The sequence below is a fragment of the Lepidochelys olivacea genome (genome assembly GCF_965140295.1).
Source record: "Lepidochelys olivacea isolate rLepOli2 genome assembly, chromosome: 2".
NCBI lineage: Eukaryota > Metazoa > Chordata > Testudines > Cheloniidae > Lepidochelys > Lepidochelys olivacea.
Window position 1 is genome coordinate 91,794,096 of NC_140412.1, and position 16,546 is coordinate 91,810,641.

The following is a 16,546-nucleotide window of genomic DNA, read 5'->3' on the forward strand; positions in this document are numbered from 1 at the left end:
CGCCTCGATTTATTAAACCCTCAGCAATCTCTGTCACATTCGCCACACTGATAATACACCTGTGCAACAGATCATGTATTGTCATGCCCAACCCCAACACAACAGCACCCAGCCAGTGTGAACATCTTAACCCCAAACTAGTGCCCATCTAACAGGTATCTATGCATGGCAGTCTGCTTCCACAAGGTGATTGCCACTTTGATTTCTGCAATAATCCTTGTGATTTGTTGCATCAACAATGGGCCTACCTCATGTATAGAGAGGGTTTTATGCAAGTTTTTCATATGTGAAATCATCAAGCAAAAGCATATTTGAAAGGAACTTTTTGTCTTTTTCAGATTAATTGCCTGCTCAATTTTCCCTGTCACTACAAATCAGCCACTAATGCTCCATCTATGCTACCAAAATAACTGCTTAAACATATCTGAGGAAAATGGTGGTGGCCTCAATATATTATAAAATGTTTTATTCTTGCCTGTGTGGCTTAAAGAAATCATGTTAGGGAACTATTTTATTGCAGATTGGTAGCTAGGCTAAAACATGGTTCCTTAACATAGTTATTTTATGCTTTTCCTATTCACACAGGCAAGAAAAAATCACATTACAACACCTGGTCTACAAGGGTTAAAACATAACTATCTTAAGATACACTTTTGCCTTGTGATTTCACCAGTTAATAAGTTCACTGGTATCTCTGATATGTCTGATCTGCTGGAAAAACAGAAGACTTTATTTTCCAGTGTTGTCAATCTACCACTTTTTACCATCATTCTCCTGCTCCTTTTTCACATGCTCAATATTCTCTCTCCCTAGTTCATGATACCTTACCCCTATATAACCACTTTTGTATATTCTTAGCAAAAATAAAAGAGAGAGCTCTTTAGGCAGATTTGCTTTTAGCTCTGTAGAGGGCAACAGCTGCAATAACTGACTTGGGTCCTGATTCTACAATGTCTTGGAAGCTTTAATACTCAATTTACACCTGGGCGAACACTACCATTTTAATGTGCTATTCGTTTTATACCCACTTTGCACAGATGTAAATGACCACACCAGCTGCAGGGGAGTCATGCCATTGTAGTCATACCACGGCTCTATTTCTCAAACTATGACCATCTCAACCTATACCCACCAGAAAACCTCTATATTCCCATCAGAATGTATGTAAGCACAAATATACAAAGACAAACACGAACAAAATCAATAGAAAGCTTTCTATTTAAAAAGTAGTGAGGAAAAATTGTGCAAAACCAGAGCAGGGAAAATAAAGTGACAGTAAAGAGACCATCACACTAGCTACCAGGGAATGAAAAATGGTCATCAGTGATACATAGGCAGAGGGGACCAAGCCCCATTTATTCATTAATTCTTATGAAGATAAGAGGGATGCCTGGTGCATCCAGCCGCCTGCTCTGAGAAACAGCCCGTGTCGTTTGAACTCTCGCACCAGCCAGGGGGCTGCAGCCTGCCAATAAATGGTTTTATTTGGTCCCTGCCCCTCCACTTCACCCCACCCCACCCACTTCTTCCCCTGATCCCTCCCCCACCCCACTACTCACTCTCTGACCCTTCCCTCTACCTTAAACCTTCTCCTCAGCCCCCCCCCCATTACCCCTCCCGCCTCTGACCCCATCCCTCACGCCCGGGCTCATGCAAACCCAGCACCTCTGCCCCTCCGCCCCGCGCCAGGCGGGCACTGGGAGTGGGCGTGGCTTCCCGGGAGTGGGTTCGCTCGGGCGGGGGCGGGGGCGGGGCCGCGCCCCGGCCCGCGATAAGTAGCGGCGGCGGCGGTGGCGGGCGGTCCCCGGGTTGCTGGTTGTTGGCGCGGCGCCCGGCTCGGCATGGCGAGCGCTCGGGACTACGCCGGCGCCCTGGTGCGGTGAGTGAGCGCGCGCGTCCCCGGGGGCACCGGCCCGAGGCGCAGCGGGGAGTCTGAGGCTGGATGCAAACCCCGGGGGAGGCGGCTTCCCGCCCATATGGTGCTGCCGGGGCTCCGCCCGTGGTGCCGCCGAGCAACCCGCTTCGCCCTGACCTGATCCCGCAGCCGGGGCTCTCTGGCTCACTCGAAACCTGTCGCTAATAGCTCCTGTTGCAAATGTAACTCGCAGGTGTTGCCGGGCCTCCTGGGGAGACCCCTAGCTCCCGCACCGTCTGGCTTAAAGCAAAAGCTGCAGTGCCTTGTCGGGATGACTTTACCTGCTGAAAACCCCGTGCATCCGACCTGGGCATCTTGCTTCCTCTGAAACTCTCGTTTCAGCAGAGATGGTCGTGGATTAGCCGTTTCCGTATGGCCGGGAATCGCAACGTAGTTGCACGTCCGTCATACCCAAAAGGAAACTCTTCCTAGTGTCTCCTTTCATCCACTGCTTTGTTAAAGAACAAAGAAGTGGATGAAAGCCTCTCAACAGAGGTCAAACTATTTTTAGACCGTGGCCATGGCTCTCAGCCATAGTAGGGGTACGACAGCAGCAGGACCGTTTGCTCCCTTGCTTCAGGAGTAACTGTGTACACTACTATTACATCTCAAATGTTTGAAAACTGAGACTGAAAGAAAACAAGAAGATAATCTTAAAGACTAGACAGAATTGTGGTTGGTCTTGTGTTCTAAAGCACTGGCAGGTGAAACTCCCACTGGCTTAATTATAAGCTTTGGCGTTCTGGAGTTTGCTTCAATTCTTCGTTTCCTACCACTGGCATCTTGACCATTGAGATCTTCTAAAAGATCGTATCAAGTAAACAAGTTACTTTGATTTAATTAAATACAGGACACTAAATAGCTTGTACAATGTTGCGGCAGTAAAACTAGCAAATGGTACATCTACTGCACCATAGTATATACTAAACCGGTGTTTTTCAATCCGTGGGTCGCGACGCAGCACTGGGTCGCGGCATGTAAGGCACTGGGTTGCCTTAGTCTGGTCAGCACCGCCAACGGAGACATTAAACATCGCATCAGCAGTGCTGGCCAGCTAAGGCAGGATAGTGCCTACCTTTTCCAACACCATGCTGCACCCTGGAAGTGCAGGCAGGGGGACCACAGAGCCCCCACATGCTTCCCGCACCCCAAACAGCAGCTCAGCACTTCAATTGGCTGGTTCCCGGCCAATGGGAATGGGGCGGGGTCGGCGCCGGTGGGCAAGAGTCAGATGCCTCCACCTAGAGCCAGACCTGCTGCCGGCCACTTCTGGGGTGCAGAGCAGTCCTCGGTGCACCCCGGCTGTGCTGCTGACTAGGAGCTGCTGGAGGTAAATCTCCGCCTGCACCCCTACCCCAACTCTGAGCCCGCCAAACCCAGAACCTCTTCCTGCAACCCAAACTCCTCATCTCTGGCCCCAGCCCAAAGCCTCTGGCCCCAGCACAGAGCCCTGAACCCCTCATTCCTGGCCCCACCCTGTGGCCCTCACCCTTGCACTCCATCCCCGAGCCCCTCCCACATCCCCAAACCCCTCATCCCCAGCTCCGTTGGGTCGTGGGCATCAACAGTGTTCTTCAACTGGGTCCCCAGGGAAAAAAAATTAAAACCACTGTACTAAACTAGATATCATGCCAAGAAAGTGTAAGGCTCATGAGTCAATCATTAAATTTAAGGTGTGACTTAAGTCTTAAGTCAATGTTGCAGCTATTCAGTGTGTCTAAAAAGACCGTTCTCACTATGGAGCAGTCTTAAATTTGTATAGTTTGTCTTCATCTTGCACATTCTAATGAATCTAAATTAGCTATTCCAGTCATTCTTTCACTTCTAGTTCTGTGAATGATAAAATTCTAAAACACGTAGTCTGAGGAAATGCTAATAGCACATATCCTCCCTGAAACACTAACTGCATCACTTTTAGCTGATTCACTCCCCTGACGCTAAGGGTAGTCAATTTACTCTAATCTAAAGGTCACAAACAGGCTATAGATTGGTGTTGTGCAACTTGTGACTCCTGAGTATGACTGAAGGCTGTTGCACCATATCGCTTAGACAACCATGCATGACACCCTGTACGTTGTCTGCAGGCTGTCTCAAGCTTTGCAGCCAACAGTGTGCACAGAGTTCATTGTAAAGTACCGCCCACTGAAAAGTAGCTGAATTCATGGATCCTACATGTCTCCATTCTAAACAAGTGTTTGGAATACTATGTGCAAGTTCCTACTTCAAAAATGAAGAACTTCTAATGTGGCTCTAGCACCAAGTCAGGCGCTTTACTAAAGTTTGAGGATGATGGTTGTGTACCTTTGTAGAAAACTCTTCTATGCCCTGGAACTGGTATTACTGCCTAGACAGGGTAAAATACCTGTACTCTGCCTCCCTAAAACATACCCTTTGTAGCTTAATAATAAAACAGATGTGGGCCTGTTTAACTTACTAATGAAGCTATTAAATGTAATTAGCATTTCTTGCTATTGTTGCACCATTTTTCTGTCTTGGCTTTCACTTTTTCTTTCCACAGTAGATTGTGGGGTACCAAGTCTTGCGGTGACGCCAAGCCACCTGAGGATTCCCTTGCATCAGGAATCCACTTGTCTGCTTCAAAGGCTGCTTTCTAATTGCTACAGTATAAAGCAGCCAGACTGGGTTCCAAGGATCTGGATTAGTATGTCTAAAAGTCCTTGGCTGCAGTCGCTATAGACATGTAAGGGTTGGATCTGGTGTCCAAATAGGTAAAAAGGCAAGCAATCACTGATGCTCCTATCACTAAGAATCCTGTTTGCTCTACCAACTGAGAACCCAGAGTTCTCAGCTACTTGAACAGGCAGAAACAGTTTCAGGTTAAATATTACGATGACAGTCTTGCTATAAATGGATGCAGGTATAGATGGAAACAGTGACTGATGGTAGTACTAGAGAGTACAAGGGAACTTCAATTCTGAACCCATTCACATCACAAAAGTCATTCTAATCACAATCTTACATCTTAATGTGATCCTATGGCTTTGTTTCCATGTTGGATTCAAAACTGGGCACTACATCTTGATACTACTGGAGGATTTGGGTGCCAAAATTGGACAAATAGCAGCACAAGATTGCCGAAATCATGTAAGCTCAGCTCTTGAGCTGTTTAACCTGAACCCAAGCTCTTACTTGGCTCTGAATCCTAAAACTAAAAGCCCACATGATGCTTCCTTGTCCTGTCAGGAACTTATTGATACATCATGTTTGCCTTGGCCCTGTGCTTTTTTCTTATGCTTTGTCTTCTGCCTGAACAAATTCCCTTTTTGGCAAAATAAGACTTCACAAGATCTAATTCAGCTTAGTGATAGAAAGTAAACTGACACACTTAATAGCCTCCAACCCCCACTGTTCCACCTGGGCTTGTTGAGTCTTTCAGATCAAGTACTGTACTGGCAAAGTAACTTTTATATAAAAGTGATGTATGCTTCCTGTTGTCTGAAAAAGCTTCAGACAGCTCCCTACTATTGGGGCCTTAAGCTTGATGATGGGATATGAAACTTCTTCGTTGTATGCTACTGGTCCAAATCTAGTCCATATTGCTAGCAGTCAAAAGGTAAAAACTGATCACTTGTGGGCTGTGCAACACATTGATCACTAGGCATAAGATCAAGAGCAAATACCTACATCACAGAAACTTAACTGTAATTCTTGGTAACTGGGCAGAAAAATTCCCGTTCACCCCAGGGAAAACTTCAAATCAGGGTTGAAGTGCACACTGGTATGGCAGGGAAACTTACAAGATTTCATTTTGCACTGTATCTGATCATTGGTAGTGCCTAGTACCTCATGTGCTGAATTTGCTCTTCAGCAGGGAAAAACAATCCAGAAAGCAATGGCTTAAACTACACATGGAATAAAAATTAATCAAAAGAATACTTATTGAATTAAGTGAATCTCAAACTAAGAATATGTTGCAGATTATGAAGAACAAAGCCAGTAGACAGTGAAGGAAATGTCTGGCCAGAATTAAACCTGTGACAGGCACTTATCAGGAACTAGAACCAAAACATAACTTGATAGTCAAAACTAGCAATCTCTGACTTTCAGACCAACAAACTTAGTCCATGCAGCCTCAGCTGAATTAAATGGGCTTAGGGAAGATCTTATCATACTCACTATACCAAATCTAATTTCAAGCAAATCTAATTTCAGCCAAATAATTGCATCAAATCGCACACTAGTATTCAAAATAGTCATTCCAATGTCTAAGCTACTTGAAGCATCTAACTTGCTGCATCATGGCAGACTTCCAAATCTTGACAAAGCCAATGCTGCAAAGAAGTAATGGCTCATCTTAAAATAGCTACTGCTAGCTAGCTTGCCACTTGCAACAGGCATGTGAACTCCCAGTGCTTTGGTGGCATAATAATGGAAGTTATCCAGGTGAATCCCTGCCTCATAGCAGGTGGATGCAGGGGCACTGTTGATGGGACCCACAGCTGTGTATGCGCTACAATTTACTAGAATAAAACTGGCTTTTCTAATGAACTTCCTTTCATACAGCTATTGGGAGGCATTCAAATGAACCAGCCAAATGAAAGATCAGTTTAATTATCTGTAAGATAAACAGTGGTGCTGAAGTAAACTAAGTTGGAAAGGTAGCTGCTCTAAGCGAGGAGACCCCCGGGGCCTAAGGGATGTGCCATCCGCTTCCCGGAGCGGCGTGGAGCCAGGGCAGGTAGGAAGCCTGCCTTTGCCCCGCTGGACTTTTAGTGTGCAGGGAGGGGGAGGAGTTAATCAGCGGGGCCTGTAGACCCCGGGGTACACTTGAGGACCCCAGGGGTCCACAGATCCCAGTGTGGGAAATGCTGCAATATCCTATTAAAGAAGGTCAAAGTTGTTGTAAGCAAGACTGTGACCAGTGGTGACCTGGCCAAGTTGGTCCCAAATATCTGTACAGTTCTAAAACTGAAAACCATTATCTTGCCAGGAAGAAAGCAAATACTCTAGTTTTATTGAAACAACTTTGGTCTTTGAACTTCTTAAATAACTTAATCTGGTCTCAACTGGCCTGTGAGAACTACATATGAGCATTATATAGTGAATGTATACATCACAATGACTAATCTCAGTGTTTTTTTTTAATTAAAATGAAACTGTTTTTTAGATCTCTGGTATCAATGGGAACATCTGTGGGGTCGGTGACACGACAGACCCTATTCCCTCCTCTCTTACCTGCAGCCCGACCTTTCCGTGTATCAAATCATGACCGCAGCAGTCGGAAAGGAGTTGTTGCAAGCAGCCTGCAGGAGTTTATTAGCAAGGTATATCAAACGCTTGGTTGAGACTTAAAACTACTTGTCAGTAAGAACATAATACCTAGGCCTTCTGGTCTCAACTCTGTATGAGAGCAAAACTTACTTCATGACTGAACTTATTTCAGAATTCAGAGCCTCAAAAACCTGGTGAATTGGAGTCTAAGATAAATACCATGGCTTTTTAGAGATGTATATGGGATATTGAGTGTCAAATGCAGGATGACACTTCATTGAAACATAGTGTAGTCCTTCAACAGAAGGAGATACTGGAAATACTGTCTCTAAACTAAAATGATGGGAGTCTTGCTCTGAAAGATTCAACTAGACTGCTTGTGGAGCTATACGTAATGACGTCTAGTTGGATTCCTCCTTTTTAGAATTAACCCTTTGTATTTAAATACAGTATCAAAGCCTGCTTACATTACCATGAGATCCAGATACTCTGGAAGTTCTGTGCACTTTCACAGCAACTTGATTAGGGAGTGAGGGAAGAAAAGAGTAACTACTTTGCAGAGTACAGGACCATATGTACAGTGCAGATGCCACAACTCTTCCTTGGTGTGGAAGTTGGAACTGATCTTTATAGGTAAAACAGAAGCAAGTCAGTACCTTCATTTGGTGTTAGAACTACTCAACGAATGAGTAGTTGTCCTTAAATCTTAACTAGACAGAAGGAATTAACTTAAGAAAGCAGATGCATTCTGAATTAGATCCATCTACTATTTTTTTATTGTAGGCCCTAGATGCCTTGCTGATTACTGCTGGACTGATTACTCTAGTTTTGGAGGAAGATGGCACAATTGTGGATACTGAAGAGTTCTTTCAATCTCTGGGAGATAATACACACTTCCTTCTTCTAGAAAAAGGACAGAAATGGACACAAGTAAAGTGTTAACTTTTTTGTAACTTTTACAGATCACCTTTGGCTTAAGGAGAATTGTGGCAGCTGGCAGTGGGGCAAGGGGTGGGAGTGGTGGAGGAATGGGAGGAAAATTGCCTTCAAAGAAGGCTGGGGTATCAAAACCAAAACCTGCTTACTATGCTAAGAATGCATAGTCTTTCCAGAGGACTAGAAGTAGGGAGTTCTTCTGACCCTCAGCTGAACAGGCAGAAAACCCATTACAAAAACCTAACATAAATTGGAATTAAATATGTCACAGGCATCTACAAGAACCAAAACAAAAATCCCTTTTTTGCTCAAGTGTCTCCTATATTGTGGAAATATGACTAGTCCTCCTTGACTAGAGAGAGAAACTAAACACCAATATTTTTTTACATCAAGCAAAACAGACTTTGGTTTTTTATCAAAAGCATGGCTTTTCCTCTAGGCAGTTCACTTTAAAGGAAAAGCCAAGGCATGATTACAGCATAATCTGAAACAGAAGTGTAAAACTCCATATTCTGAGCACATTAGATACTCAGTAGAGCTAACTAAATTAGAAAAAATATTTCTGCATTATTCCATGTGCAGGGCTAAAGTGTGCCATCAAAACATAATTATGAAATAGAAAAACAGATGTCTAGACTTTTTTCTTGGCATAAGAGCATTTTAAGATGAATGTGCCTGGTTTATCTAGTCGTTTGGGGTTTTTTTGGGACACTCCTTCCCTTGGGTACAAACTGGGGACCTTCAGTCACATGTGGGAATAGTTCTGATCTCCATAATGCAAATAAGAGATTAGGTCATTTCTCTAATGGCCCTTCTGTTAAATGACAACTGTCTCCCCAGAAAAACAAATTGCTTGTGCTTGTCAAGTGACAAAGGCTAGCAGTACCACTGTCTCCTCTGACTGCCCATGGATGACAAGCCTTAAATTGTCACCTCTCTTAGACTAGGACCTAGGTTGCAGGCTCCTGTGTACACATGACAGACACAGCTTCCAAGGAGCAGAACAGCAGGGACTGGGCAGTAGTCCCCAGTGACCAGACAGCCTTTTCAAAACAATGTCATCCTTCTTAACAGAAGGAACATAACCTAGCATAAAACAGGTTTTGAAATTGCCTATACAGGCTTATCTACCTAGAGCTCACCATCCTCTTGATGTTAGCCAGGTAGACCTAATGTTTTCAAATTTCCTCTGACCAATTCTCCTTTCTCTCAAAAGTGGGACTTACTGTTTAGTGTGCCTTTGATCTTAGGCTTCATCTCTGGCAGGTGCTCCCTTAACTAATAGCCCAGACATTGTTTTCTTAATGTTCCTAGAAGTGTTCTCCTCAGAAGTACCCTGTCTGCAGTTATTGTGGTGGTTCTTGCTTAGTTCCTTCCACAATACCCCTTTTGGCCTGGGTCCATAGTCAAACTACCCTTGCAGCAATTGAACAAGCATAATGTGCATAAATTAATAGAGAAGCCCCCACATTTCTAGGAAAAGTTTATGAATTGGAGAGTCCAGAGGAGAGCAATAAAAAGGTCTTTTTTTAAGAGGCTAAAAACTGGGTATATTTAGTTTGGGGCAGGGGGGAGACCAAGGAGAAACCTGGTAAGTCTTCAAGTACATTAAGGGCTGTTTATAAAGAGGCTGGGGATCAATATTTTCTATGTCTAGGCTCACTACTTCTTGTCCTACCTTCAGTAATCAGCAGCAAGGGAAATCAAAGTTTGTTAGAAAGGGCTTTCTAACAGCTATAAGGGTAATTAAGCTCTGGAATAGGTTTCCAAGGAAAGTTGTGGAACCCTCATCACTGGAAGTTTTTATGGAGAGGTTGGACAAACCCCTGTCAAGAGTGGTCTGGTTTACTTGGACCTGCCGCCAGCACAGCAAGTTGGACTTGAGTTCGAGGTCACTTCTAGCCCTATATTTCTGATTCAGACTCCAGTGATCTATGTATAGTTGCAAAATAACTCAAATGAGGAACATGACTTAGTCATATACCATCTGCCAGCATCCTCAACTTAAAGCTACAAAGAGCATGGGAACTAGGTAATGAGCATGCTGCAAGAGTATTTGTAAAACATAGCTTCAAGTGTTTAAAATTCATCCTTGTGAAAGGGAGCCAAACCCTAAGCATTTACTGTGGACTGTCAAAGCAAAAACAAATGCAGATCAGTCTAGTGTAAACATTATTGAGACCAAGTACCCTAGTAATTTGTATCTTAGCCTTTCCTGTACACTACTTACTAGATAAAATTGCAAAGCTGCTCCAAGCAATCTGTTTGTTAAAAATAGTGATAAGTGATGTACAAAGCATTCCAAAAGCACTAATGAGAGTAAAATTCTCATTGAGTGAGATACAGGATATATCCACTAGATGTCCCCCTACAGCATTGGACTGCTGTAAACACTTCTCAGTGACAATATCTTAAAGTGGGGCAGGGAGAAAGCATGAGCAGCTTTTCACTGTCACTTGGTAGGCAACCTGGGAGGAGGTCAGGATTTAGCAGTTGAAGGTGCTTGCTTTCTAACAACTATCCTTGTTCTCCCTCTAAGTTTGCTTAAATACAACTTAGTGCTGTTCTGGGTCTATTCTAACTATCATCATAGTGGTTCCTTCCAGTGACTTATTAACTACTTGGGGGTTACTTCAAATCCTAGTCACAAAGACTAGGTCCACAAATCACCAACCACCGGATTCCCAGGTGCTATTCCAAAGCCTGTCACCATGCAGCTGGGCAAACTCCCTTTTAAGGTAAACACTGGGCATATGGACTCCTGATTACTTTAAAATATTAGTCTGTTTGCTGCAGCAGTCCACGTAAAGCAGTCTCTTCTCAGTTACTGGTTGTTCATGTCAAAACTGGTGTCATTGTGCCAATACAGCTGGCTTTCTAAATAACTTTAACATGTCACTAGTGTTGTAATCCTGGTGGAATTTGGCCCTGATAGTTCAAGGATTCTCAGGTCATCTTGAGACGAGTCTGACTAAAGAAAAGTAACATTTCACATATGCAAAAATGGATTAACAAATGCAAAAAACAATAGATACTTGAAGGGAGTATCCATTGTTTTTTGCATTTATTAATCCATTTTTGCATATGTGAAATGTTGAGTATCAATTAATATATGAAGGATTAGTTACTTTAGAGAGTCCTCAAATGAAGTCATGATGAAAGCTGCAAGTTTGTGACAAATACCTTGTAACCACTACTGGGATTCATGTCCCTCACCAATAATGTAGATTGGAATAACATTTAATACCTCTAAAGAATAGCTGCATTATTTAGTGTCATTAAGGCATATTCACTATGCTCTCGCCTCTACTGGATATAGTATAAAACTAATTGTCTCTTTAAAATCAGGGAGAAAATATCACCGCTGTACAGCAGACTAAGAAAATGGGGGTAGCCAACATTACTCTGGACTTGTACAAGCTGAATCCAAAGGATTTTATTGGCTGTCTAAACATTAGAGCTACTTTCTATGAAATCTACTCTGTGTCATATGACATCAAATGTATGGGAGCAAAGACTGTGCTGCGGTAAGTATGCATTCCTATTAGTCAGTGGGGAATATAAACCAAAACCGGTCTCAAAGGAGCATGAACTTTAAATGATCCCACAATGAAGATGCTAACTGGTTAGCCATGTCTGCATTAACTGGTAGAGGCAAAGGCATCTTTATACTGTTTCCTGCCCATGACACAGCAATCTGCAGTAGCCATTCTTAGCTTTTTTTACAATGATTTTTTTGATGTAGCTAAGGTTACATGGCAGAAATTTAAAGTAGAACCTTACCACAAGAGTAAGATATTACAAATGGAAGTGTTGTAAGCAAAACCAGTCCATGTACAGTAACTGGTGGTTGAAGGCTGACTGGTTGGGAAGGATGCCAAGTTCCTTTCATTGAAACCAAAACTACTTCAGTGTCGTGAAATGAAGAACTGAATAACAGTAACCTTTAGGCTTTTCCCACATTCTGCATAACCAGATCAGTTTCCCCTTCTGATGGGGATGGAGGAAATAGAGAAATGGGGGGTATAAAGTGAACTTTTTACTATCTTTAGGTGGATTTTGCATATCAGAATAAGATTGAGATACCTTGGTTCTCAAGTGAACTGCCTTTCCCTGCTACAGAGCAGTTTAGGCTAAGTGTATCCCTTCAAATACTGAAATGCAGATATTGTTTAATGTCATAAATTGACACTCCCTGGTTGAAGATGGAAGCAAATATTCTATCTACTCTGCCAGTCCAAGTGTAGAAGGCTCAGTCATTACAGGTTGAAACTACATGAACATGAAGATATTCTAGATCACTGAAGTGAGGACTTCAAAAGACAATGGCTTACTGACTCAGATGAAAGTTCTAAAATACTAAATTGCAAACAGCACACCTTGCTGCACCTGTCTGACAAAGTTCTGGCCCCTCAAATCCTATGTAAATTGAGACTAAACAAGACACTGGCCTAAAATTGGCATAGACTGATAGTCTATCCCTTAATGTCTGGATTCTCAGTCTTGGATTTAAATGAGGGTCTAGTTATGCCATGTATTAGACCCTTCCCCAGCTCTGACTTCAATGGGTCTGGATGGATAACTGAGTGCAGAACTTCATTTAACAGAACTAAACGCTGTCCCCTTGTGACAAGTGGGGACTAATGTCTTGTGCCAATCTTTAATTCAATTATCAGTTATGGGTTTGAACTCTAACAATGGAACTTGCATTGTTAAAGAGCGAATTTTTAAGTGTCAGTTCCTCCAAACTCTTGCCAGCATGCTGCAGCTGCTGAGAGAAGCTGATACAGGAAGTGAAAAAAGCAGCAGGCAAATAGCTGAGGTATCTGGAGTCCTGCTACAAGCATAGCTACATTATAAGACGACCATTTGAGGGCCAGTACAAGCAAGTAAGTCCTCCTGCAAAGGGCTATCTGGAGGGAAGATAAGAGCCTATCCCAAGTGGCTGCAAGCTGAAGACAAACTCTGCATTGGGGTCTCAGATAGTCCCTAGAAAAACGTTCTATTGATTCTGAAGTTTCATACACTGAATCCTCCCAAATGTTCACTTGGCAGGCAGGGAGCCCCTCACATGCCATCAAACATGATGAATTTTCTGATTTTTTTTATTGTCTTTTCAAAGAGAGGATCAAATGTCCAGACCAACAAATAACAATCTCCTCCACAGCTAAAAATGCCACTTGCACCCACAGCCAGTTGTCTCACAACAGCTGCTGTGTGTAAGACACAGCTGCATAGAGGCCTAAGAAGGCTGCACCTGGTTCTATAAAGTCACTTGGCCAGCCCAGCAGACTAATTGAAAAGAACATACTGAAGCTATAGCAAATAGGTGTCTTTCATGTCATGAAAAAGGAGTTGTATTTAAAGCACTGCCAAGTCCCTGAGAGATCTTTATTCAACCTCTGTAGAGTGAATTACTGACTGCAAAAAAAATCTAAATTCTCTTCCCATAGGCAATGGGGGAGGAGTGTAGGAGAAAAGGATCTGCCTTCTGCATTAAACAGGAATCCTAGAAGTGGGGAGTACTAGTAGAGCACACTTGCATTCATCCTTACTCAGGGATGGGAAAGCTAGGCTGCCGAAAAGTGAGGCTTTACTTCAAGGAAGGGAAGAACTAGGTCAACATCTATCTAAGGAATTGTTGGTGGGGAAGGGAGAGGATCTCATTCATAGAGCAGTGGTTGAGTTTCAGACTAGCCCTCTGATTATTCCTGTACTTTGTTCCCTTCCCTTTGTTCTCTACTTCCTAGTATATTTAGTTGTAGCTGTGAGTTTGGGTAACTTCCAGGTACTTCAGTCTAGAAGATTCATTTGGTTTTAGAGAGAAAAAGCAGGATTGTAAATATACAGATCTGGTACAGAAAGCTGAACTCAGTGTAGTTCCTGGTCTAGATGGCCTGGTTTTCTCATTCTTAGAAAATGTCACTCTAAGGAGTGGCTGGAGGCTGATGTACCAAGAGTGTCGTGACGTGTTCAGCTTTATCTTCTCTACTCCTGGAACTTGCACTAAAACCTGTGGGTCTTGATAAAACCTTAGTGCTCACATTGCCTTAGTTTTATGGGTCTTGTATTGGATCTTAAAGCCTGCCTAAAGCTGAATGTTTCAAGCCACTAATTCACTCTGGAATGTAAGCAGTAACAAGCAATACTCATGAATTGGGAGGACAAAGCTTTGAGTCTCAGCTCCATTAGTATTACATACGTAAGTTCACTGCAGCCAAACAATCCAATGTGAGTGCTCAAGTATAAGACCTGGTCAATACTTTAATAGACATGTCAGTGGTGGTTCTGTAGCTAGCATTCCTCCTTACTTCCCACCTTGTACTATACTAATAGGTAAGATGGATTAATGCTGCAGGGCTCAAATTGACTTCCTGATTACCTGAAGTCATTAATGGAAACATGGCAATGCCAGTAAGGGTATTTGGAATGTTCTGCTGAAAACTCAAGTAACTGCTTTGTCTGCATAACTTAAGTTTCTCTTGCAGGCCCTAACTCTGCTACATGCAAACAGCTTCCTTCCCACTAAGTGGGAATTGCTTCTGTGTCAGGGTGGGCAAACTTTTTGGCGTGAAGTCTGCATTGGGTTTTAGAAATTGTATGGAGGGCCCATTTGGGGAGACTGTGCCTCCCCAAACAGCCAGGCATGGCTTGGTCCCTGCCCCTATCCAATCCCCCCTGCTTCTCTCCCTCTGACAGCCGCCTGGGACTCCTGCCCCATCCAATCCACCTGTTCCCTGATTGGGGGGAGGGGCAGGACCCCTGCCTCATCCAACCCTCCTCTCCTTCCTGACTGTCTCCCCAGGACCCCTGCCCCTATTCAACCCCCCCCGTTCCCCACCCTCTGACCACCACCCCAAATTCCCTTGCCCTCTATGCAGCCTCTCCCTGCCCCCTTACTGTGCTGCCTGGAGCACACAGCCGCAGTGCCCAGCTGGAGCCAGCCATGCACCACAGAGCACTGGGTCAGGCTGCAGCTGTGCTGCCCCAGGAGCTCACTGCCCAGAGCGTTGCACCAGCTGTGCAGTGAGCTGAGGCTACAGGGGAGGGGGAACAGCAGGGAAGTGGCCAGGGGCTAGCCTCCCAGACCAGGAGCTCAGGGCCTGGGCAGGAGGGTCCCATGGGCTGGATGTGGCCCACAGGCCATAGTTTGCCCACCTCTGTTCTATGTAGTGGCTGCAGAATCAGGCCCTGGTGTAATGTTGCTGTATGTTGCCAAACAATGGCTAGAAATGGATGGGATGTGAGGATTCTTCTAAATGTGACTCATCCTGAAAGAGCCCTATGCATTCCAAGACTTTCTTTTAGAAATGACATTGTTAACTTTTTTCTCTTCTAGGAGAATGCTTCGATTTATGTCCCATGTGGCACAAATAACTGGGCAGTTTCTTCTCTACACTGGATCTTATGTGTTGCAGCTGATGGGTGAAGATGAGGAAGATGGCATGTGTACAAACTCAAAGCACTAACAAGCAGTCTCACTTCTAATATCAGTTGCACCTTTTCACACCAAACATTCTCCTGTACAATTCTAAAGATGGCTTCATGGTCTTAAATTTAAGTAGATGAGAGGTTCACTTTAATGGACAAACATGAATCTAACCTTTTGTCCTTTGGCACACTTGCAGATCTTGTGCTTGGAAGATAATGATGTGACAATTGTAAATATGATCGGAGTCTTTAGTCTTTTTAATGCAGTGAATGGAAAGAGGTCTAATGTCTGGGGATTGGACAGAAGTTCCTCCCCCACTACACAGATATCCAAAATGAAGAAAAGGTATACATGGAAGCATGAAATCTTTCTCTACCAAGCGGTAGATTTCCCCTGCATGGATCAAGACTTAATTGTCTTGTGAGTAAACAACCATGTTGCACCTTCTGAATGAATTCTGTGGCTTTTAGTTTCTTTTATGTCCTCAGTACTGTTCATATTAGTGTTCACTCCCTTGGTACTCAAATCCCCAGCTGAATTGTATCTGTTTCACTCTGTATCAATGTAAATAAATAACTTCATTTTTTTCAGTACCATAGGATCTGGTGCAGTGAACTCTTTAAACTAATTTAGTTTAATTAGACAGGTAGTGGAAATAGAGCTGCCCTTACCTTTTTTTTAAGTCTGGCGTGCAAATTTTTGCATTACAGTGCTAATATGTATAAGCATTGCCCTGTAAGCATACTGAAACTATACCAATGTAGGTACAGCCTTATAGGTTGATGCACTAACTGTAGTGGCTTCTAAAATGTGAGTTAATGCAGCACAAACTGTAGATTTACATCTTGATCACTTACCTAACTTGCATTTCTTAGCTCAGTATTTACAATTTCCGGTCCTGCATTGAATAAACTGGTTTAGTGTCATGCCTAGAATACTTACGAGCTTCCTTTCTAAAAAATGAGATTCGTAAGCCTCACTGAAATTGCGGTTTGTCCCATCTGTTAAGGCACCCTCAAAGGCACATTTAA

At 43.4% G+C, this 16,546-nt stretch overlaps 1 protein-coding gene across 1 annotated transcript; it reads left to right on the plus strand.

The window, feature by feature from the left end:
- Nucleotides 1–1,728: 1,728 nt before the first annotated feature.
- Nucleotides 1,729–16,113, plus strand: CIDEA (cell death inducing DFFA like effector a). The gene is made up of 5 exons (XM_084619653.1): nucleotides 1,729–1,879; nucleotides 7,044–7,200; nucleotides 7,931–8,077; nucleotides 11,432–11,610; nucleotides 15,423–16,113. The coding sequence occupies exons 1-5, from the start codon at nucleotides 1,842–1,844 to the stop codon at nucleotides 15,550–15,552; spliced, it is 651 nt and encodes a 216-aa protein (XP_084475779.1). The 5' UTR covers nucleotides 1,729–1,841; the 3' UTR covers nucleotides 15,553–16,113.
- Nucleotides 16,114–16,546: the final 433 nt, after the last annotated feature.

What these genes read in the sequence shown, in the direction of transcription:
- CIDEA (XM_084619653.1), top strand. Translation starts at nt 1,842, where the DNA reads ATGGCGAGCGCTCGGGACTACGCCGGCGCCCTGGTGCG. An exon ending in TACGCCGGCGCCCTGGTGCG is followed by an intron (nt 1,880 to 7,043) that starts GTGAGTGAGCGC and finishes ACTGTTTTTTAG; the next exon opens with ATCTCTGGTATCAATGGGAA. An exon ending in AAGGACAGAAATGGACACAA is followed by an intron (nt 8,078 to 11,431) that starts GTAAAGTGTTAA and finishes CTTTAAAATCAG; the next exon opens with GGAGAAAATATCACCGCTGT.